This window comes from Capra hircus, chromosome 22, assembly GCF_001704415.2.
Source record: "Capra hircus breed San Clemente chromosome 22, ASM170441v1, whole genome shotgun sequence".
Taxonomy (NCBI): domain Eukaryota; kingdom Metazoa; phylum Chordata; class Mammalia; order Artiodactyla; family Bovidae; genus Capra; species Capra hircus.
This window is the reverse complement of record NC_030829.1, coordinates 46,534,948-46,558,472: the sequence shown is the minus strand read 5'-3', so window position 1 is coordinate 46,558,472 and position 23,525 is coordinate 46,534,948. Positions and strand designations below refer to the sequence as shown.

Below are 23,525 nucleotides of genomic sequence, written 5' to 3'. Positions count from 1 at the left end.
TGTCAAGATAATGTCCAAACTCTTCATCCTAGCATACTACCTTTGATGACCTGGCCCTGCTCGCTTCTTTGACCTCGTCTCTCACCAGATTCCCCTGTCCTAGCCATCCATGCACCAGGGAAGTGGAACAGGGGTAGTTCCCTGTGTTCCAGGCAGCCTCTTGTCTTAGATATCCATACCTACCGTTCTGCTCATCCCCTGTTTCATCTCCCCTCTTCTTAGCCTAGTCATCCTTTAGGGGTCCAGAAAGTTGGAGTGACTGCCTTGACCACCCCATCAGGGTGGTGATGATGATGTTGTGTCTTCTTTTCTGGTTAATCATCAGAACATTCCTGACCATTTAGACCATGAGCTTTCTTCAGCTTTGCTTTACTCATTATATTGTGCCTGGTACCCCACCCCTGCCTGGCATACCAGAGACACAAAATAGATGTTTGTGGAAAAATAAATGGAGCTTTGGAGTCAGAGGTCCAATCCAAACTGGCCTGAATCTTTGATCAGGTGGCATAGTGTCTCTTCCACTTTGGTCTTCCCCTTTGCCTTCATTGTGCGTGTTGACAGAGACGTGCTGGTACTTTCCAGATTACTTTACCCAGTTGACAAATGGCTGTTTTTTACACAAAACAAAGTAATTGCCAGAGCAACCCTTGAGGCTATAGAAAATAAAGTGTTACTGCCATCACAGCTGTGTGGCTTCAGGTTACTCCTGATACTTTGGAGAATAGGACCACGTGTAGCCAGAACACAGCCAAGGAGTAATACATTGGATGGGCTAATAAGTTCGTTGGGGCTTTTCCATAGCATCTTACCAATGAGTTTTTTTGCCAACCCAATATAATTCAGACGGCTTCCCTGGTGCTCAGCGGTGAAGACACAGGAAACGCGAGTTCAGTCCCTGAGTTGAGAAGATTCCCCGGAGGAGGGCATGGCAACTCATTCCAGAAAATCCCATAAACAGAGGAGCCTGGTGGGCTATGGTCCATGAAGTCGTGCAAAGTCGACTGACGTGACTGACCACACATACAATACAATCGAGGCTTCTGGGCCTCTTTAAGAGGCAAGAGCTGTGTCTGCTTCTCTGGGGACAGGCTGTAAGCTCATCCCCCGAGTAGAGGGATAGCGTCTCCTCCTATGACATCCAGCCAGCCCTGGCCATGTGGCTTTTGCTCACCTGGAGGAGACTTGTAAACAGCTGCCACCCTTGTTAACTGATGATGTCTCTGGTTTTAGGTATTTGAGTCTCTTGGTTAGTTTAAGCCACTGAAAGCTACCAATCAATGAAACAGGCACTGCGATGGCAGTAAAATGGGCCCTCTGAAACAAGATCACAAGTATTTAGATTATCAGCCCTTCACCCTCTACCTGCTAATTTCAAAGGACCAAGCAGTTTGAAGTCAGACCTTGCTAAGTTTAAAACTCATTCTCTAACCATTTGACTTTCAACAGTGAGTAAGTCTTTCTTTGCCTCAGTTCCCCATCTGCAACGTGGGGATGACACCTGCCCCAGACGGTAGGTGTGAGGATTAGACAAATTGATACATGAAAAGCTCCTGGAGCCGTGCTGGGCTTGTGACACACGGAAGACTAATTTTGCTAACTTCCTTAGGCTCAGCTAATGAAGACATGCTGCTTAACTACACAGATTCTAATTGGGGCTGCATTCCCCTACAGAAATTTGTTAATAAGTGCCCATCTTCTGTTCTGCATATAACTATGGCTTGTATACATTCTCTAGTTTCCGAAATAGTATGCTCATTACAGAAATTAGAAAATACAGGTGAGCAGAAAGAAGAAAGAAAAATAATTATTTGTAATAGTGCAGCCAGCTGTGAGCATTTGGCATCTGTCCTCACAGTGTGTGTGTGTGTGTGTGTGTGTGTGTGTGTGTGTGTGTGTGTGTGTGTATAGGCAGTTTAGTAATTTAAAGCAAAAAGTCACCAATTACTATCTGTAACCAATTGTAACATTCTGTATACTAGTTTCCTACATTCTTTTGCACAATTCGGGATGGCTGTGTGGCACTTGCTGTACTGTGTAGCTCACTCGGTTCAGTTGCCGGAGGTCATATTGCTTGGTTTTGTGCCATAGGTACGTTTTTGATGCATTTGGTGTATATCACCATTCTGAGCTGCTAAGGGTTTGAAGTTGGTTAATGACTATCACTTGGTTATTCCCTCTGTTATTCAAAATCTTTTGATTCCAGCAAAGAGTAATGTTTCCTAGTGAGAGGAAGACATTACATTGTTCTGACCTGATTCCAACAGGCATTGACACATCTTGAAAAGCAGAATGCTTTTGGCTTATGGGATTACTTCCCTGGGGTGGTGAGAAAGTAGTATGAGACTTGGCTCATTGGCAAAGAGGACCCATTGTCACATGTCCTAAGGGGAGAGAGCTTATGCTGGAAGAGGAGTAGAACCAGTGGCCTGCTACGTTTGTCCCAGATCTGGAATCCTTGGCTGGCACAGAGCTTCGTGTTGAGCTTAGGTAGCCAGGTCACAAGGCACAAGGAATCCTGGGACACCAGCAGCCCTTCATAAAATCAGTGGTTCCTTTTTACGGAGCAGAGTCGGAAGAAGAGAGGATGCAGGAAGGTCTCATTGAGAACTTGGTGGATAGTCAGAGTTGTATAAACTGGTTCCCTTCTAGAAGTCTGTTTGGAGAAAAACACAGGAAAGTGACAGATATGATCAAAATAATGGGACTCAACGTAAAAAACAAAAGATTTAGGTAAAGGCTAATTGTGAAATTCATTTTCTTTATCTTAAGCCTCTAGATCACCTTTAGGCTCAGAATTACGATAGAGATTTATTTCCCTGACTATAAATATTAGACTGACATTAGTTTGTTTTGTTTTACTCGCTTCTTGAACTTTGTATTTTGGGTAGTGAATCAACCTTGTGTCTAAGCTGGCCTTGGCTCTTGGCTTTTGGAGCACATCTGGCAGGCAGCAGAGAACCCCCAGAATTTTTGGCTCCAAAGATATCACTGGCTTGCATTTGAACTTAGGGAAAGTTTCCAGTGATTGTCACTGAAGTTTTATTCATGCACCAGAGGACACTGTTAGCCTGAGCCAGGCATGGGCTGGCTAGAGTCCCACAGCCGGGGCTAAGCCAGCCAACCTCCCAAGGAGTGGGGAGGTCACCCTTACAGGAGCATCAGTCAGCTGCATCCTTACTTGCATCTTTCTTGTATTGTAGCATTGCAGCTGTGCTGCAGCAGGCTTCATCCAGCGAAGTTATGTGAGTGTCTGCTGTGGGCCGGGGCGTTGTCCTTAACTCCTGGACCACACAAGCTCTGATGCCAGGAGAGGTGAGGGAGAGGTGAGCACAGAATGCTCTGGGAACCTGGAGGGAAGGTGTAGCCTCCTTTGTTTGGGAAACGAGGAGAGCCTTGTTGAAGAGTGAGGGAAGGCTAGAAAAAGAAATGATGGTTTTCCAAGGAAGTGAAGGACTCAACCCAAATATCTAAGATTTTTATGGACATTTTCAGGGAGCAGGGAGAAGAAAGTCACTTACAACTCATGATTCATTATAGCAGTGGTCCCCAACCATTTTGGGCACCAGGGACTGGTTTGTAGGAGACCATTTTTCCGGGGACCAGTGTGGGGGGATGGTTTCAGGGTGATTCAAGTGCCTTACATTTATTGTGCACTTTATTTCTGTTTATTACATCAGCTCCATCTCACATCATCAGGCATTAGATCCTGGCTGTTGGGGACCCCTGTATTATAGGACCATGCAGAGCTCTCAGAGCATGTTTTAAATGATGTAGTGGGTCATTTGTAGTAGTAGATCATACACACACTCCTTTCCTTGGGGCAGGGAAAGACTGAACCTCCTCCTGGTTTACATTTTTGAAGGAGATGGAGAGGACATAGAGAGAAAATAGAAATTTGTGTCTTGAAATTATCCTGCATTAAAAAGTTGGTTTATTTTCCATTTCAGAAATTACTCTTAAAGTCTCTATAGTCCAGATTACATGTGAATCTTTGTGTTTTCCTTAAGTAGAGACTTGGCAGGGTGAGTAACTGATTCAGGGTTTTCATCCAAATGAGGGGAAATGTAAAGCCCCCAGTATTTTTAGTTCTCTAGACTTTTGATAGCTACATAAATGTGAAGGATTCTTCTTGACATTAACAGTATTTTGAGCTCCATTTGGAAGGTTTTTTAAATTAATAAGCAATATTTCTTTTCCATGGGAACAAAATTAAATGTTTAGTTATATCAAACTTTTTGGCCTCAGGACCCCTTTACACACCCAAAAAATACTGAGGACCCTTAAGAGCTTCTGTTTATGCAAGTTGTATATATAAATATTTGCCAAATTAGAAATTAAAACCAATAATTCATTAATTTAAAAATTAACAAGTTCAAAATAAAAAGACTCATTGCATGTTAACATACATATTTTATTTAAAATAACTTAAAAACATATTAGAAGGGTGGCATTTTTTTCATTTTTGCAAATCTTTTCAAGATTTGGTTTTAGAGAAGACGGGTAGATTTTCTTACCTGCTTTTGTGTTCAATCTACTGTGATTTGTTAAAATCAAGTAAGAAGATACTTCATATAAATAATCTGTTGGGAAAATGAAGGGCTTCGTGGACCCTTGAAAGGGTCTCAGGGACTGTACAGGTGTTCTTGGGTCACTTTTGAGAACTGCTGGTTTAGACAGATAAATTTCTGAGTTATTCGGTGGGTTTTGGCTCAGACGGTAAAGAATCTGCCTACAATGCAGGAGACCTGAGTTCTATTCCTGGGTCAGGAAGATTCCCTAGAGGAGAAAATGGCAACCCACTGCAATATTCTTGCCTGGAGAATTCCATTGACTTAGGAGCCTGGTGGGCTACATATAGTTCATGGGGTTGCAAAGAGTCAGACATAACTGAGCAACTAACACTTTCCTTTCACTTGAAATGACAAGTTGTCCTTGAGAATGTGAGTATACTGTGGGACAAATTAGTTGCTTATGAACACTCACAAACTGTGTTAAGGTTATCCTAATATATGTTGCTGTTTCACTGTTGTTTGTGTACATGCTTCTTTTTGTGAGTTCCTTAAGGATGTTTAGGAAGTCCTCAGTAACTGAATTGAATCAAAATACTAAAAATTGACAGCAGGGACTCTCACACGATAAAATGTGTATAAGGTGCTCTACTTTGATTACTTTAGGGTTGATTTTTTTTTTTTTTTCTTTTCTGGATACTAGTTAAGCTTCAAGAAAGCCAGAGCCAATTTTCACATTTCTCTTTAGTTAGTTTAATAATTTTGAAATACAGTCCAATCTCCCCAAATCCAACAGAAATTTTTATTTTTACTTATTCCTTTTAAGTAAATGTGCTCTGGCATCATGGGCATTGTGTTTTTATGATATCTTGTGTCTTTAATGTTGTCCATCTTCCTTACAGAAATACAAAGAGTATGAGAAAGATGTTGCCATAGAAGAAATTGATGGTCTCCAGCTGGTGAAAAAGCTGGCAAAGAACATGGAAGAGATGTTTCACAAGAAGTCTGAAGCAGTGCGGGTAAGTATCTCTGGTTTCTGCTCTGTATTGCCCAAAGACACAAAGGCAACTGTCGTTGATGAACCCAACTCTCAGAAATCAAAAGTTGACTCACCTATGTATACATAATTTCTTAAGTCTGGTTCATGAAAATAAGCAGGTACTAGAGGCACCACAGTCACCCCTTTTCTAGGGTAAACTAGGGTTTAGGTGCTAGTTTTTGTCTTGCGATAGTGTACTTTCAGTGGAGGTGTCCCTAATTGTTTGCCAAACAAACAAATTGCCTAATTGTTTGCCTAATTAATTGCCGAAGTACATTCAAGGGTACGTTGTGGTTGAACGAAGCAGTTGTAAAAAAAAAGTTAATCAGTGTTTACCAAAATATGGAATTGAAAATCTCCATGGAGTAAATGAGTCTAGATAAAGTCTGAAGTTCTTTTTGCTACTTTTGAAATATTACTATAATTATAATTATAATGTTTATCTTGACTGGCAAGAGCTCCCTGAAATCTTTTTATAAAAGTTTTTTGGAGTATAGTTGATTTACAATGTTTTAGTTTTAGGTGTACTGCAAAGTGAAGCAGTTAAACACATACATATATCCACTCATTTTAAGATTTTTTTTTTTTACCATATAGGCCATTATCCCGGAAATGTTGTATTAGCAGGAAGAATGGAACTGCAGTGCACATGTGGTGTTATTTTGGATTTCCAAGATGGCCTCTGACTTTATTCTTTGTTGCCAACAAAATGGGGTATCTGAATTCTTGATTTAGGACATGTGAATGTTACAGTATCCTTTTTTAATACTACATTGGCACAGGATTATGGGAAAGAATTTTGATCTAAAGAGTTCTTTATTTATAACTTGTAGTTTACTTTCAGTTCAGTTCAGTTCAGTCGCTCCGTCATGTCCAACTCTTTGCGACACCATGGATCGCTGCATACCAGGCTTCCTGTCTATCACCAACTGCCGGAGTTTACCCAAACTCATGTCCATTGAGTTGGTAATGCCATCCAACCATCTCATCCTCTCTCATCCCCTTCTCCTCCTGCCTTCAGTCTTTCCCAGCATCAGGGTCTTTTCAAATGAGTCAGTTCTTCGCATCAGGTGGCCAAAGTATTGGAGTTTCAGCTTCAACATCAGTCCTACCAATGAACACTCAGGACTGATCTCCTTTAGGATGGACTGGTTAGATCTCCTTGCAGTGTAGTTTACTTACCTTTTAGTTTTATTATCTTCAGAATGACTTTGTTATAAAAGTTCATTTTCTAGATTAGTTTTTCTCATCCTTAATTGACCACACCAAATTGCCACAAGATATTTCTACCTTAGACCTTCTAATCCCATACATTTCCTTGTTTCTAAAATATTTTGTATTATTTTGATTCAGGGAAGAAGGGACTGTAGTTTAGGTAGAAGCATGAGCTTGACCTGGGTTCAGTGTCAAACAGAACAACCTTGAGCTTCCATTTCCTCATCTGTGAAATGGGAAAAACTCACACAGGGAGTGTAAAGATCAAACAAAGTTGTGGTTTTGAGCCATTAAGCACAGACCCTGGCACATGAGGAGTGCTTAGTGAATATTTAACTTCTGTTGCTACTATGATTATTAGTTTAAATAAGGTGAGCCTTCTTGGTGGAAACTCAAGTGCCTTAGAAGGAAAAAAAAGGGCTTTTATGTGCCATAGACATACTGCACTGACTGCCGTTGCTGGGAGCCGCATGGTGGCCTCTGGTGTGTCTGTGTCAGTACCTTAGAGCAAGTTGTATTCTATTTTTCACAGATGTGGCAGCATGACAGGCATTGGCACTTCACAGTCAGAGAACCCTGAGGTAAACATTTAAAAAACACGATTACTATTTGATGTTTGTAAAATGAACACCCTTTTTGTTGGAACTTTTAGAATGTATTGAGAAGTATCAAAAAGAGAAAAAAACTCACCTAAAACTCCTACTTACCTAGCAGGAAAACAACACTTGTTTTCTTGGGTTTTCTTCCTTCTAGTCTTTTTTCTTTATGTTTATATGCATATCCCTGTGTGTGTTTTTCTTTTATCAAATTAGTAATTGTGTTGCCTGTTTGCTTTTGTATCCCGCTTTTTTTCCTTCTTTATACCAAAATAGTGTGAGCATTATCTTGTGTCCCTGTGTTTTATGATTTTCTATTTTTAAAAAAACTAATTGATTTTTTAAATTGGAGGCTTGTTACTTTACAGTATGTGATGTTTTTTGTCATACATCAACATGTATCAGCCACAGGTGTACATGTGTTCCCCCATCTTTCTAAATTCCAAATATATGTGTTAATGTACTGTATTGGTGTTTCTGACTTCACTCTGTATAAGAGGCTCCAGTTTCATATACCTCATTAGAACTGACTCAAATGTGTTCTTTTTTTTTTAATAGCTGAGTAATATTTCATTGTGTATACGTACCGCATCTTCCTTATCCATTCGTCTGCCTGTGGACATCTAGGTTGCTTCCATGTCCTAGCTGTTTCAGACAGTGTTGCAATGAACATTGTGGTACATGTGTCTCTTTCAATTCTGGTTTCCTCAGTGTATATGCCCAGCAGTGCAATTGCTGGGTCGTCTGGCAGTTCTATTTCCAGTATTTTAAGAAATCTCCACACTGTTCTCCAAAGTGGCTGTACTAGATTGCATTCCCATCAACAGTGTAAGGGGGTTTCTCCACATCCTCTCCAGCATTTATTGTTTGTAGACTAAAATGGCAGCCATTCTGACTGGCATGAGATGGTACCTCACTGTGGTTTTGATTTGCATTTCTCTGATAATGAGTGATGTAGAGCATCTTTTCTTGTTTTTGTTAGCTGTCTATATGTCTTCTTTGAAGAAATGTTTGTTTAGCTTTGGCCCAGTTTTTGATTGGGTCGTTTATTTTTCTGGTATTGAGCTGCATGAGCTGCTTGTATATTTTGGAGATTAATTCTTTGTCAGTTGTTTCATTTGCTACTATTTTCTCCCATTCTGAAGGCTGTCTTTTCACCTTGCTTATAGTTTCCTTCTTTGTGCAAAGCTTTTAGGTTTAATTAGGTCCCATTTGTTTATTTTTGTTTTGATTTCCATTACTCTGGAGGTGGATCATAGAGGATCTTGGTGTGATTTATATCAGAGAGTGTTATACCTATGTTTTCCTCTAAGAGTTTATAGTTTCTGGTCTTACATTTAGATCTTTAATCCATTTTGAGTTTATTTTTGTGTATGGTGTTAGAAAGTGTTCTAGTTTCATTGTTTTACAGGTGATTGACCAGTTTTCCTAGAACAACTTGTTAAAGAGATTGCCTTTTCTCCATTGTATATGTTTGCCTCCTTTGTCAAAGATAAGGTGTCCATAGATGCATGGATTTATCTCTGGGCTTTCTGTTTTGTTCTATTGATCTATATTTCTGTCTTTGTGCCAGTACTATACTGTCTTGATGAGTATAGTTTTGTAGTAGTCTGAAGTCAGGCAGGTTGATTCCTCCAGTTTGATTCTTCTTTCTCAAGATTGCTTTGGCTATTCGAGGTTTTCTTTTGTTTCCATACAAGTTGTAAAATTATTTATTGTAGTTCTGTGAAAAATACCATTGGTAGTGACACGCCGATCGTCCCAGTAGCTTGATAGGGATTGCATTGAATGTATAGATTGCTTTGGGTAGCATACTCATTTTCACTATATTGATTCTTCCAATCCACAAACATGGTATATTTCTCCATCTATTTGTGTCATCTTTCATTTCTTTCATCAGTGTTTTATCATTTTCCATATATAGATCTTTTGTTTCTTTAGGTGAATTTATTCCTGAATATTTTATTGTTTTCATTGCAATGGTGAATAGGGTTGTTTCCCTAATTTCTTTTTCTGTTTTCTCATTGTTAATGTATAGGAATGCAAGGGATTTCAGTGTAATAATTTTGTATCCTGCAACTTTACTATATTCATTGATGAGCTCTAGTAATTTTCTGGTGGTGTCTTTAGGCTTTTCTATGTAGAGGATCATGTCATCTGCAAACAGTGAGAGTTTTATTTCTTCTTTTCCAATCTGCATTCCTTTTATTTCTTTTTTGTCTCTTATTGCTGTAGCTAGGACTTCCAAAACTATGTTGAATAGTAGTGGTGACAGTGGTCACCTTTGTCTGGTTCCTGATTTTAGAGGAAATGCTTTCAATTTTTCTCCGTTGAGGATAATGTTTTCTGTGGGTTTGTGTATATGGCTTTTCTTAGGTTGAGGCATATTTCTTCTATGCCTGTGTTCTGGAGAGTTTTTATCATAAATGGGTGTTGGATTTTGTCAAAGGGTTTCTCTGCATCTATTGAGATAATCATATGGTTTTTAATCTTCAATTTGTTAATATAGTGTATCATATTGATTGATTTGTGAATATTGAAGAATCTTTGCATCCCTGGAATAAAGCCCTCTTGGTCATGATGTATGATCTTTTAAATATGTTGTTGAATTCTGTGTGCTAGAATTTTGTTGAGGATTTTTGCATCTATGTTGATCAGTGATATGGGCCTGTAGTTTTCCTTTTTTTGTGGCATCTTTGTCTGGTTTTGGTATTAGGGTGATGGTGGCCTCATAGAATGAGCTTGGGAGTTTACCTAACTCTGCAACTTTCTGGAGGAGTTTGAGTAGGATAGGTGTTAGCTCTTCTCTAAATTTTCGGTAGAATTCAATTGTGAAGCCATCTGGTCCTGGGCTTTTGTTTGTTGGCAGATTTTTGATTACAGTTTTGATTTCTGTACTTTTGATGGGTCTGTTAAGATTTTCTATATCTTCCTGGTTCAGTTTTGGAAGGTTATACTTTTCTAAGAATTTGTCCATTTCTTCCAAGTTGTCCATTTTATTGGCATATAATTGCTCATAGTAGTCTCATGATCTTTTATATTTCTGTGTTGTCTGTTGTGATTTCTTCATTTTAATTTCTAACTTTATTGATTTGATTCTTCTCTGTTTTTTTCTTGATGAGTCTGGTTAATGGTTTGTCTATTTTATTTATCTTCTCAAAGAACCAGCTTTTAGTTTGCTGATTTTTGTTATAGTCTCCTTCATTTCTTTTTCATTTATTTCTGTTTGATTTTTATAAGTTCTTTCCTTCTGCTAACTTTGGGGTTCTTCTTTTCTTCTTTTCCTAGTTGCTTTCGGTGTAAAGTTAGGTTGTTCATTTGGTGTTTCTCTTGTTTCTTGAGGTAGCCTTGAATTGCTATGCTTTTACTGAATCCGATAAGTTTTGGATTGTTGTGTTTTCATTTTCATTTGTTTCTATGCATAGTTTGATTTCCTTCTTGATTTCTTCCATGATCTGTTGGTTATTAAGAAGTGTGTTGTTTTAGCCTCCATGTTTGTATTTTTAATAGTTTTTTTTTTCCTGTAGTTGAAATCTAATCTTACCGCATTGTGATCAGAAAAGATGCTTGAAATGATTTCAGTTTTTTTAAATTTACCAAGGCTAGGTTTATGGTGCAGGATGTGATCTGTCCTGGAGAATGTTCCGTGTGCACTTGAGTAGAAGGTAAAATCCATTCTTTTGGGGTGAAATGCCCTATAGGTATCAATTACATCTAATTAGTCTATTGTATCCTTTAAAGTTTCTGTTTCCTTGCTAATTTTCTGTTTAGTTGATCTATCCATAGGTGTGAGTGGGCTATTAAAGTCCCCCACTATAATTGTCTTACTGTTAATTTCCCCTTTCATACTTGTTAGCATTTGCCTTACATATTGAGGTGCTCCTATGTTGGGTGCATATATGTTTATAATTGTTATATCTCCTTCTTGGATTGGTCCTTTGCTCATTATGTAGTGTCCTTCTTTGTCTCGTATCACAGTCTTTATTTCAAAGTCTAATTTATCTATTATGAGTATTGCTACTTCTGCTTTCTCTTGCTCTCCATTTGCGTGAAATATCTTTTTCCAGCCCTTCACTTTCAGTCTGTATGTGTCCCTGGGTTTGAGGTGGGTCTCTTAGAGACAGCATATATAGGGATCTTCTTTTTGTGTCTATTCATCCAGTCTTTGTCTTTTGGTTGGAGCATTTAACCCATTTACATTTAAGGTAATTATTGATAAGTATGATCCTGTTACCATTTACTTTGTTGTTTTGGGTTCGTTTTTATAAACCTTTTCTGTGTTTCCTGTCTAGAGAAGATCCTTCAGCATTTGTTTGGCTTGGCGGTGCTGAATTCTCTGAGCTTTTGCTCGTCTGTAAAGTTTTTGATTTCTCCTTCATATCTGAATGAGATCTTTCCTGGGTAAAGTAATCTTGGTTGTAGGTTTTTCTCTTTCATCACTTTAAGTATGTCCTGCCATTCCCTTTTGACTTGAAGAGTTTCTATTGAAAGATCAACTGTTGCCCTTATGGGGATCCCTTTGTGTTTATTTGTAGCTTTTCCCTTGCTGCTTTTAACATTTACTTTTTGGGTCTGATTTTTGTTAGTTTGATTAATATGTGTCTTGGGGTGTTTCACCTGGGGTTTATCCTGTTTGGGACGGTCTGGGTTTCTTGGAATTGGGTGGTTATTTCCTTCCCTATTTTAGGGAAGTTTTCGACTATTATCTTCTCAAGTATTTTCTCATGCCCTTTCTTTTTGTCTTCTTCTTCTGGGACACCTATGATTCAAATGTTGGGGCATTTAACATTGTCCCAGTGGTCTCTGAGCTTATCTTCATTTCTTTTAATTCTTTTTTCTTTACTCCCCTGTGCTTCATTTATTTCCGCCATTCTATCTTCCATCTCACTTATCCTCTCTTCTGACTCAGTTATTCTACTGTTGATTTCCTCCAGAGTGCTTTTAATCTTAGTTATTACGTTGGTTATTATTGATTGACTCTTCTTTATTTCTTCTAGGTCCTTGTTAAACATTTCTTGTATCTTCTCAATCCTTGTCTCTAGTCTATTTATCTGTAACTCCATTTGTTTTCAAGATTTTGGATCATCTTTCCTATCATTATTCTGTATTCTTTTTCAGGTAGACTTCTCTGTCTCCTCCTCTTTTGTTTGGTTTGGTGGGTTTTTATCATATTCTTTCACCTGCTGAATATTTCTCTACCTTTTTATTTTGTTTAGATTGCTATGTTTGGGGTGCCCTTTCTGCTGGCTGGAAGTTTGTGGTTCCTCTTAATTGTGGAGTCTGCTCCCTGTGGGTGGGGTTGGACTAGTGGCTTGTCAAGGTTTCCTGGTTGGGGGAGGTTGTGTCTGTTCTGGTGGGTGGTGCCGAATCTCTTCTCTCAGAAGTACAGTGACTGTCCAATAGTGAGTTTTGGGGTGTCTGTGGGTTTGACATGGCCTTGGACAGCCTGTCTTTTAATGTTCAGGGTTGTGTTTCTGTTTTGCTGAAGAATTAGCATGGTGTGTCTTGCACTGGAACTTGTAGGCTCTTTGGTGAAGCTTGGTTTCATTTTAGGTGTGGAGACTTTTGGGTCAGCTCTTGTCTATTAATGTTCCCTGGAGTCAGGAGTTCTGTTATGTTCTAAAGTTTTGGAGCTAAGCCTCCTGGATTTCCTGTCCTCTGACAGTAGCCTCAGGACTTCTCTATCCATACAGCACAGAAGATAAAACCCCTAGGTTAATGGTAAGACAATTCTCAGCAGGAAGGAACACCCAGAAAGATTCACAGAATTACATAGAGAAGAGAAGAAGGAGGAGGGAGATAGAGGTGACCAGGAGGAGAAGACGGGGAGTCAAAAGGGAAGAGAGCAGTCTAGCCAGTAATCAAATCCCTAAGTGCTCTCCACAGCCCAGAACACCCAGAGAGGTTCACAGAGATGTGTAGAGAAGAGAAGAGGGAGGAAGGAGATAGAGGTGATCTGGAGGAGAAAAGGGAGAGTCAAAAGGCAAGAGAGCAATCAAGCCAGTAATCAAATCTCTAAGTGAAAATGGATACTGACGATTAGAATCTTAAAGGTACAAATTGATAATAAATATCAAAAACCAAAGATTAAAAACGTAGAATAGAGGTTAGACTCCAAAAAATACTGTATAAAAATACAGAACAAAATTAATCAGAAAAATTAAAAAAATATATATGGAATTTGTTTTTAAAAAACAGGGTTTTCTTGGGAAAGGTAATAGTAGGCTATAAAAATGAAAGTTAAAGGAGTAATAAAGAACAAAAATGTTTTTTAATTGAAAAGTGATAATACTAAAAATACTGAAGCTGTAGGAATTTCTCTAGTGCTGTTATGGGCAGTGTGGGGTCACCTCAGTGTCAGATGGTCCCTTGTTCAGGCTTGTACTTGTTCTCAAGGTCTATAGGTGCCACTCAAATGCACATTCTTAGCATTCACTGCAGGGTTTTAATCTGTTGCACCTGTCACTTCCAGAGTGGTTCCCCTCTCTTTGTTTATTTTGGCTTCCTTTGTTTCCAAGTCTTTTCAGCATCTAATTTGCACCCTGACACAAGGGGGCCAAGGTAGCCACTTATTTAGGCTCACTTGTTCAGTTGTGTTGTGGGGAAGGAGGGACCTTGCAAATAAATACTGCTGGCACATGTGGGGAGTGCTCACAGTGGATGGACCACACTGGGTTTGCCACAGCCCAAGGCAGTGTGTACTTCCTGGGTCCACACTGCTCAAGCTCCAGGGTGCTCTGTGAGGGCACTGTCCCAAGTGGACCCTGCATTTCATGCCCTTCTCAGGTCTAAGCTGCTCAGGTTCTTGGGTGCTCCACAGGGGCACAATCCCAGATGGGCTGTGTGTTTTGTGCCCTTCCTAGATCCTAGCAACTCAGGTGACCAGGTGCCTGGTGAGCACACTGTTCCAGGTGGTTCTTGCATCTTATTCACCTCCCTGCTCTCGGCTGCTCAGTTTCCTGGGTGTGCCTCAAGAGTACAGACCTGGGTGTGCCGTGGGTTTCCTCTGGGGAGCTGATCTCAGGCTGTGCCACTCCTGGCAGATGTCAACTGTCCAGGATTCCAGGAAGACATGGTTAGCAAATGGGAGCCTATTCAAAGTTTGGTGGAAGATGCGGTGTCTGGGGCCTAGACTGCAGCAGCCCCTTGCCTTCTGGCTCTGGCTGTCACAAGGCTGCCTCTCTGCCTCCAGGGAGGGAGGGCCCTATATGGCAGCTTTCTTGCTTTCCTTTGGTATTTGCTCAATCCTTTGTTCTGTGAGCATGCCAGGGGTCACCGTGCTGCATTAGAGCCTTTTGAGGCACAGGTCTTTTTTTTTTTTTGGTCTCTCTGGCAGTTCCATGGGTTGGGTTGCTATCTCACATTAGCTCCCTCAGATAGTCCTCAGGGCATTCAGGTCTGGTCCTTACCCTAAGGACCGATGATGCAGTGAATATTAAGAGACAATACCTAAAATATTTTTGGGGGCTCCAAAATCACTGCAGATGGTGACTGCAGCCATGAAATTAAAAGACGCTTACTCCTTGGAAGAAAAGTCATGACCAATCTAGATAGTATATTCAAAAGCAGAGACGTTACTTTGCCGACTAAGGTCTGTCTAGTCAAGGCTATGGTTTTCCAGTGGTCATGTATGGATGTGAGAGTTGGACTGTGAAGAAGGCTGAGCGCCGAAGAATTGATGCTTTTGAACTGTGGTGTTGGAGAAGACTCTTGAGAGTCCCTTGGACTGCAAGGAGATCCAACCAGTCCATTGTGAAGGAGATCAGCCCTGGGATTTCTTTGGAAGGACTGATGCTAAAGCTGAAACTCCAGTACTTTGGCCACCTCATGCGAAGAGTTGACTCATTGGAAAAGACTCTGATGCTGGGAGGGATTGGGGGCAGGAGGAGAAGGGGATGACTGAGGATGAGATGGCTGGATGGCATCACGGACTCGATGGACATGAGTCTGAGTGAACTCCGGGAGATGGTGATGGACAGGGAGGCCTGGCGTGCTGCGATTCATGGGGTCGCAAAGAGTTAGACACGACTGAGTGACTGAACTGAACTGAACTGAACCTAAAATAAAATCCCACGTATAAAGATAATAAAATGAAAATTAGCATTAAGAAGAAAATTAGCATTAAAGAAGCAACTACTTCATTTATCATTTATTATTAAATAAGCATTATATTTTTTGTTTTAGAAATACATTGTACAGAATTATAAATGATAGAGGGCATAATGTTTTTCAAAACTGTTATTAATATAACATTTATTAGTAAACAGTTCTTACTGTGCTAAAAATCAAGAAATTGACAAGTCAACACAACACAAAATATGTTATTTTCTTTAATTATTTTATTGTAAACTGCTTCATACCTATTTTGTAAAGATGTGGGATGTATAAAAATAAATGTAAATATATTAACTCTTAAATTATTATGAACAACCAGAGCATTATAACTTTAAATGTACTTTAAATGCAGCATAAACACCTCCCTGCCCAACCCCCACTTGCTGGTGACAGACCTGAGTGTCTGCCTCATGTGCAGTTGTGTTTTAGGCAGGCGTTCTGTTGATAGCTGGGGCTTCCCTGGTGGTCCAGAGGTTAAAGCGTCTGCCTGCAATGTGGGAGACCTGGGTTCGATCCCTGGGTCGGGAAGATCCCCTGGAGAAGGAAATGGCAACCCATTTCAGTAGTCTTGCCTGGAGAATCCCATGGACGTAGGAGCCTGGTGGGCTACAGTCCACGGGTTGCAAAGAGTCAGACACGACTGAGTGACTACTTTCTGTTGATAGCTTACAAAGATAGGTGAAGGATGTCGGATTCGTGATCTCTGAAGATTTAGCTTCAGTACCAGGGACCAGGCTTGATTACTCAAGAGCTTTTGTGTAACAGAGTTTTATGAAAGTGTAAAAAGGGACAAAGCAAGCTTTTGACATAGACATCGGGAGGGGGACGGAGCATGCCCTCCTTGAGTCCTGGCAAGGGAGCTATGTACTTTTTAAATTAGTTATAACAATAAATCAAAAGAATGTCTCAGTGTTGTAAAGATTTTACGAGACCCACTCCCACAGTTTACATTTTAAGATAACAGGATTAGAACTAACAATAGAAAGATCTTACCAGACCCACTCCCATAATATACATTTTAGGATAATAGGATTAGTCAGAATGTTTTCAAGAAGGAGAAACTGTCCTCAAGCAGGATACATTGTTGTTATATAATCCTTCAGTTCAGTTCAGTTGCTCATTCGTGTCTGACTCTTTGCGACCCCATGAATCGCAGCATACCAGGCCTCCCTGTCCATCACCAACTCCCAGAGTTCACACAAACTCATGTCCATCGAGTCGGTGATGCCATCCAGCCATCTCATCCTCTGTTGTCCCCTTCTCCTCCTGCCCCCAATCCCTCCCAGCATCAGAGTTTTTTCCAATGAGTCAACTCTTTGCATGAGGTGGCCAAAGTGTTGGAGTTTCAGCTTCAACATCAGTCCTTCCAATGAACACTGAGGACTGATCTCCTTTAGAATGGACAGGTTGGATCTCCTTGCAGTTCAAGGGATCTCAAGAGTCTTCTCCAACACCACAGTTCAAAAGCATCAATTCTTTGGTGCTCAGCTTTCTTCACAGTCCAACTCTCACATCCATACATGACCGCTGGAAAAACCATAGCCTTGACTAGACGGACCTTTGTGGCAAGGTAATGTCTCTGCTTTTTAATATGCTATCTAGGTTGGTCATAACTTTTCTACCAAGGAGTAAGCGTCTTTTAATTTCATGGCTGCAGTCACCATCTGCAGTGATTTTGGAGCCCCCAAAATAAAGTCTGACACTGTTTCCACTGTTTCCCCATCTATTTCCCATGGAGTGATGGGACCAGATGCCATGATCTTCGTTTTCTGAATGTTGAGCTTTAAGCCAACTTTTTCACTCTCCACTTTCACTTTCTTCAAGAGGCTCTTTAGCTCTTCTTCACTTTCTGCCATAAGGGTGGTGTCATCTGCATATCTGAGCTTATTGGTATTTCTCCCGGCAATCTTGATTCCAGCTTATGCTTCTTCCAGCCCAGCATTTCTCATGATGTACTTTGCATATAAGTTAAATAAGCAGGGTGACAATATACAGCCTTGACGCACTCCTTTTCCTGTTTGGAACCAGTCTGTTGTTCCATGTCCAGTTCTAACTGTTGCTTCCTGACCTGCATACAGATTTCTCAAGAGGTAGGTCAGGTGGTCTGGTATTCCCATCTCTTGAAGAATTTTCCAGTGTATTGTGATCCACATAGTCAAAGGCTTTGGCATAGTCAATAAAGCAGAAATAGATGTTTTTATGGAACTCTCTTGCTTTTTCAGCAGATGTTGGCGATTTGATCTCTGGTTCCTCTGCCTTGTCTAAAACCAGCTTGAACATCTGGAAGTTCATGGTTCATGTATTGCTGAAGCCAGGCTTGGAGAATATGTTCCTTAGTACAGAGTTTAAGCTGAGTTGTGTTGTTGTGTAATCATCAGCTTAAAGAAAAAAAACATTTTATGTGATTAAGATTAAGGAATGTAGAAAAAAAAGTTTGTCCTTTCCTCCTACTTGAAAATTCCCAGCCCCTATCTTCTCCTTGAGAGCCCCATACCCGTTTCTCCTCCTCAAGAGACCCTGGACTTCTTATCAGCCTGCCTAGGAATTGACTCTCTCACTGTGGGGTTTTTTTTTTTTCCCTCCCTGTTATGTTGCCCTCTGAGATGCCCACTCCTGTATTCTTGGGCTTCCCCTTGTGGCTCAGTTGGTAAAGAATCTGCCTGCAGTGTGAGAGACCTGGATTAGATTCCAGGGTTGGGAAGATCTCCTGGAGAAGGGAGACATGACTGGACGACTTTCACTTTCACTGAAATTCCAAAACTCCCCACAAACATGTCTGTGAGAGGGTTTCCTACTGTGTGGGAACTTCTCCTCCTTCACGACTCCTTCCCCAGGACAGGTCTCCATCCCTAAATCTTTTGTCTTTGTTTCTGTCTTTTATGTTTTGGATTACCTCCTTTTGAAGAGATTGGGCTGCCTTTCTGGGTGCCTGGTATCCTCCACCAGCATTCAGAAGTTGTTTTGTGGAAGTTGCTCAACATTCAAATGATCTTTTGATGAATTTACGGGGGAGAAAGATGTCTCCCTGTCCTGTTCCTCCACCATCTTCAGACTGCCTCTCGTGATTTTCTTTAATGGCTACATAACATTCCAATCTGTGGGTGTGTGTGTCAGAACTTATTTGACTGTTCCTCTCTATCTGGGTGTTTTAAGTTGTTTGGAAGCTTTGATATAAATAATTATGCTGCAGTAAATCTTCTTATATGTTAACAATAGATTAGTGGACATAGCACTCACTGTGTGTTGGGTGCTTTTGTAAGGACTTTACATATACTCTCTTATACTGGTAATGGCCCTGTATAGTCAAAGCTATGGTTTTTCCAGTAGTCATGTATGGAGGTTAGAGTTGGAGCCTAAAGAAGGCTGAGCGCCAGAGAATTGATGCCTTCAAATTGTGTGCTAGGGAAGATTCTTCAGAGCCCCTTGGACTGCAAGGAGATCAAACCAGTCAATCCTAAAGGAAATCTGTCCTGAATTTTCATTGGAAGGACTGATGCTGAAGCTCCAATATTTTGGCCACCTGATGAGAAGAGCTAACTCATTTGAAAAGAGCCTGATGTGGAAAGATGGAAGGCAAAAGGAGAAGAGGGTGGCAGAGGATAAGATGGTTAGACAATATCACTGACTCGGTGGACATGCATTTGAGCAAACTCTGGGAGATAGTGGAGAACAGAGGAACCTGGCATGCTGCAGTCCATTGGGTCACAAAGAGTTGGACACAACTTAGCAATAACAATAACGACAATAGAAGTTACTGTTAATATCCTCATTTTACAAAGAAAGAGACTCAGAACAGAAGTTGTCACTTCCCTACAGTCACATGGGGAATGAGGGAGCGCCCTGGGGAACAGGGGTCCCAGAGTCCACTTCCTTCATCACTTCCATGCTCTCAGGAGCCTTCAGAGTATGCTGATTTCCTTAAGATATATTCCCAACGGAGAGACAGTTCTGAGGCTCTGAACTGGTCTTCAAGGCTCTGTATGCCTATGGAAATATTTCTGTCCAAATAAGGTCATGCCAATCCATAGTCCTTCCAGCAGGAATAGTGTAAATGCACATTTTCCTAATCCTGAACAAACAAATATTAATGTTTTATTTTGTTTTAAATACTAGTAACAACATTGTCTATTGAGAGAGGGAAATGCTCTTATTGTCCCAAATTGGATTTCTTCGTGAATCATAGAAATTTGGAGTGAAAGGGGAAGATAAGTATCCTTAGGTTCTGTCTCTGCAATTGACAGACAAGGAAGGCCTGGTGTCTGCAATTCAGGGAGATGGGGGGAGGCGGGGAGACTTGTGGGTGATGCTACCAAGATACAGAGTTCCAGCCAGCACCAGACTCTGGACCTGGGCCCTCAGAAGCAGGAGCCCACGTGGTGGGTGAGACATGGGCCTGGAGTAGAGAGAACTGTTCTGAATCTCAGTTCTGTCCCAAGGTGTGCAGCTGGTGAGAAAAGCAGAGTAAGTGCACTAGAGGTCTTCTTGTTCACTGCTCTGGAGAGTTTAGGATCCAGTGACTTACTAATAGCTTGCTTAGGTTTGTTGAGTTCACTATGCGCCAGGTCTGGGACTTCCCTGGTGGCTCAGTGGCAAAGAATCTGCCTGCCCATGCAGGGATGCGAGATCCCTGAATTGGGAAGATCCCCTGGAGAAGGAAACAGAAACCCATTTCAGTATTCTTGCTGGTGAAATCCCATAGACAGAGGAGCCTGACGGCTGCAGTCCATGGGGTCACAAAAGAGTGGGACTCAGCTTAGGGACTAAACAACAAAGGCAATGCACCTGCTCCTGTGCTAAGTGCTTTGCACATGGCATCGCATTTCATTCTTCAATCACTTCTGAGAATGAGACACGTTACCATCGTAGGTTCAGAGATGAGCCAGCAGGCTTGGCCCTGGTTACTTGGGCAAGCTCAGTAGAGTTTCGCTGGCACCCAAGCCGTAGGATTGCTTGTATCTGTGTAAAGTGTTTAGCACAGGCCTGGTACACAGTAAAGGTTCAGTAGATGTTTGCTGTTACTGCTGATTACAGGACTTCCCAGTTTGTGAATATTTAATAATGAGTCTTGTAGCTTCAGGAAGTCACTGGATGATGACAGGAGGGGAATCTAAATTTGAATTTTTTTTTGCTTTAAATTAGTGAGGTGAAAAAAAAACAAAACACTGATATGATTGATATGGTTCCTTGGAGAAGGAAAAAACTATTTTTGCTCTATTTGAATTGAAATGTTCCCAGAGTAAAGCTATCCAGAACTGTGTGTTTTATGTAATTTAAAATAGAGGACAAGGGCCTTTGTAAGCATACTTGATGCCATAAAATTTAGGGTAACTGGTCCAGCAATATGTGGTTCTCCCTTGCTCCCAATTGTTAAATAGGAAAGAGGGCTTGTGTGTCAAATTGGGTTTGATTTGGAGAGTTTCTTTGTTGAGATCAGCCTGGTCCCTGTTGTGAACTCTGCCTCTCTACTGACAAGTCATGGACCATGTGACATTTGAAATGAGAAGAGGTGGCCACTGACAGGCCTCTTGGATGTTGGTTTATGTTAAGGTCAGGGAAGCACTGGGTATGACTGTTTTTTACACTACAGTGACACCTTTCTTCTCGAAAAGGAAAGGTTGTTATTGCCCACGAGACTTGTGATCATTTGAAGTGCAAAGACTTCAGATTCCAATCTGCCAGGCATTTGCTGTGGAATCATCTTCTGCCACATTGCAGCAGAATGCACCGCTGTGCACCAGGGCCCTGCCTTTCCAGTCCATGCCACCCAATGAGCAAGCTATTCCCTTCTCAAATGTCCCAGGAAAACACCGGATCTTAGAATGTTCTCCATCCCTGTGATGCATCATGCCCAGCAGCCTCCCATTTGAGCCCTGATCCCCATCAAGCCAAGTCAGGTCAGAGATTCTAGAGCCTCCTCTAGTGCCTTCCCGCCCAAAACTGACCACCAAGTGCTCATCGATGGTGGATGGCTAGGAGGACTCAAGAACACAGAGGAATAATACTGGCTCACAAGCAATGTTGATTATTAAAATTTCCATTGATGTGTATAAAATATTTATGAGACTGGCAGTAGCAATTTAGAAGACTGCAGTAATACCTCTAGTCTGATGGAGAGAGGTTCAGTTAGTGCTGGGAGGGAAAAAAGTCCTACAGTAACCCAGTCCTTTAACATGTCTGTCACCTCTTAGCTGTTAAACAGTGTTGATCTTTTTCTCTTTCTCTCCAGACTTGATTTCATCATTTCCCCCCATCACTTTTCCCAATGATTAGCTGAATCAGAGTGATTTTATCATACTCATCCCCTATTTGAATTACTCTCCACTATGCAATTATCCTATCACAGAAAATCCTATTTTTCTCCCCATCAGATGTCTGAAGTAAATGTGAAACCCAAAGTGGCCTGCCCATTATATAACCTCTGTCATCTGGTGGGTAATGGACTATATGTGATTTTTTTTTTCCAGGCTAGCAAATTACAAATAACCTTAGCTTTAATAATTGCCATTAACATAATGGGGCCACCATTATGGTAGCATTTCGTAACTAATATTTTCTAGCACTGTTTAATGCCATTGGTAGTTTAAATAATTTTTTTCGTTTCCACTCGGAGACTTGATGTAGGTTGTTTTAACATAAAGCCACATAGGTTTGATGCAGCAATGCTGCTCTTTGCTTTTGTGTATAAAGATGACACCCAAAGAATCATTTCCCAGCTTCTTTGTTCAAACATATTTGTGCTACCAAGCCCTTGATTAATGTTGCTGAGCACTTTATCAAGTTTTAAGTCCCTATGAATGGACCAGAAATGGAATCAATTTATTTTCAGTTCATTAGCATTTCAAGGGAGATATTTCATATGCTGGACATGGAAGAAGTGATATGTCCTCTGCCAGCTGTGTACTCCCTGAGTGACACCTGAAAATGCTTGGCTGTGTCACAAGTCAGAGCTCATCTGATGGGAGGCAAATTGGACACAGGTTCCCTTTCTCCTGCTGATGGTGGCAAACTCTGTTCTCTGAGGGAAGGGAGAAGGCAAAGGATATGCATTCCGTGGCATTGGTGATGCAGACAGCTGCCCCCCCTTTCCTTTGTCTTTAAATCTGAGCCTCCAGTAGGAGTAGCACAAACCATCACACAGCTGGAAGAATCATCTGAGGCAGGCACAGCGAAACGCGCGATTGGAGGAGAATCTGTAGGAAGTAGATCTGAGTAACTGTGGGCATCTCTGCTTATAGACACAGACTTTTAGGACAGATTCCAACACAGCTAGGGAGAGGTAATGATCCTCTGATTTCCATACGGTCCATATAAACTGGATGAGCAGCACACCCTGAAAAATGTAGGTAAAACAAAGAAATGACAAAAAGAATGACTTCTCAGAGAATTTATGAATTTATACTATTGTTCTCCAGAACGATTTTCTAAGGGTGAATTCCCCAGCATGTTTTTTTTGTTGTTGTTGTTGTTTGTTTTTTTTGCCTTTCATTGTGTGGCCCAACTTTGGGGTTATCACACTGATTTGCATCAAAATTATAACATTCTTCTGGCTTCCCTGGTGTTTCTGGGTTCTGATCCACATGGCTTTCTCTGCCAGGATGTACTGAGTTCAGGACTCTACAAACTTAAACACTTCAAAGAGACAGAAAGAATTCTAGGATGGTATCTATTTTGGTAGCACATTAGGCAAGGCATTAAGTATTTTATTTGTGGTTCAAACTTATTTTCTCCCCCACACAATTAATTAGGATTAAATGAAGAAACTTCATTGGGAACTGTGAAAAGACAGAGCAAGCGAATTGCAGCTAAATTTACTAAGTGAAAAGTCTGTTGTTTCCAAACTTTGGGTAACTATTTCATAGATTTTAAAATTTATGTTATACTGTGAAGTATAAATATTATATTTATACTCTGATGCTCATACCTGCAAATAAATTTAATCCTGTTTCACTCTTATTTTCTGTTTTATATTGATAAAATGATAAACTGGGGCCCTTGAAAAAGAGTGTTTTGCTTAAAAATAAGCATCTGTGCTTCTTGGGAAAAGCTAAAAGA

The 23,525-nt window shown here is 40.7% G+C and overlaps 1 protein-coding gene across 2 annotated transcripts in view; it reads left to right on the top strand.

Moving 5' to 3' along the window:
* CACNA2D3 (calcium voltage-gated channel auxiliary subunit alpha2delta 3) overlaps nt 1-23,525 on the top strand; it is an 870,293-nt gene that overhangs the window by 176,405 nt on the left and 670,363 nt on the right. For both annotated transcript variants that reach the window (XM_018038437.1, XM_018038438.1), the window contains exon 3: nt 5,411-5,527. In XM_018038437.1, the coding sequence (XP_017893926.1) occupies nt 5,411-5,527 (117 nt within the window). The remainder of the gene's footprint in view (nt 1-5,410; nt 5,528-23,525) is intronic.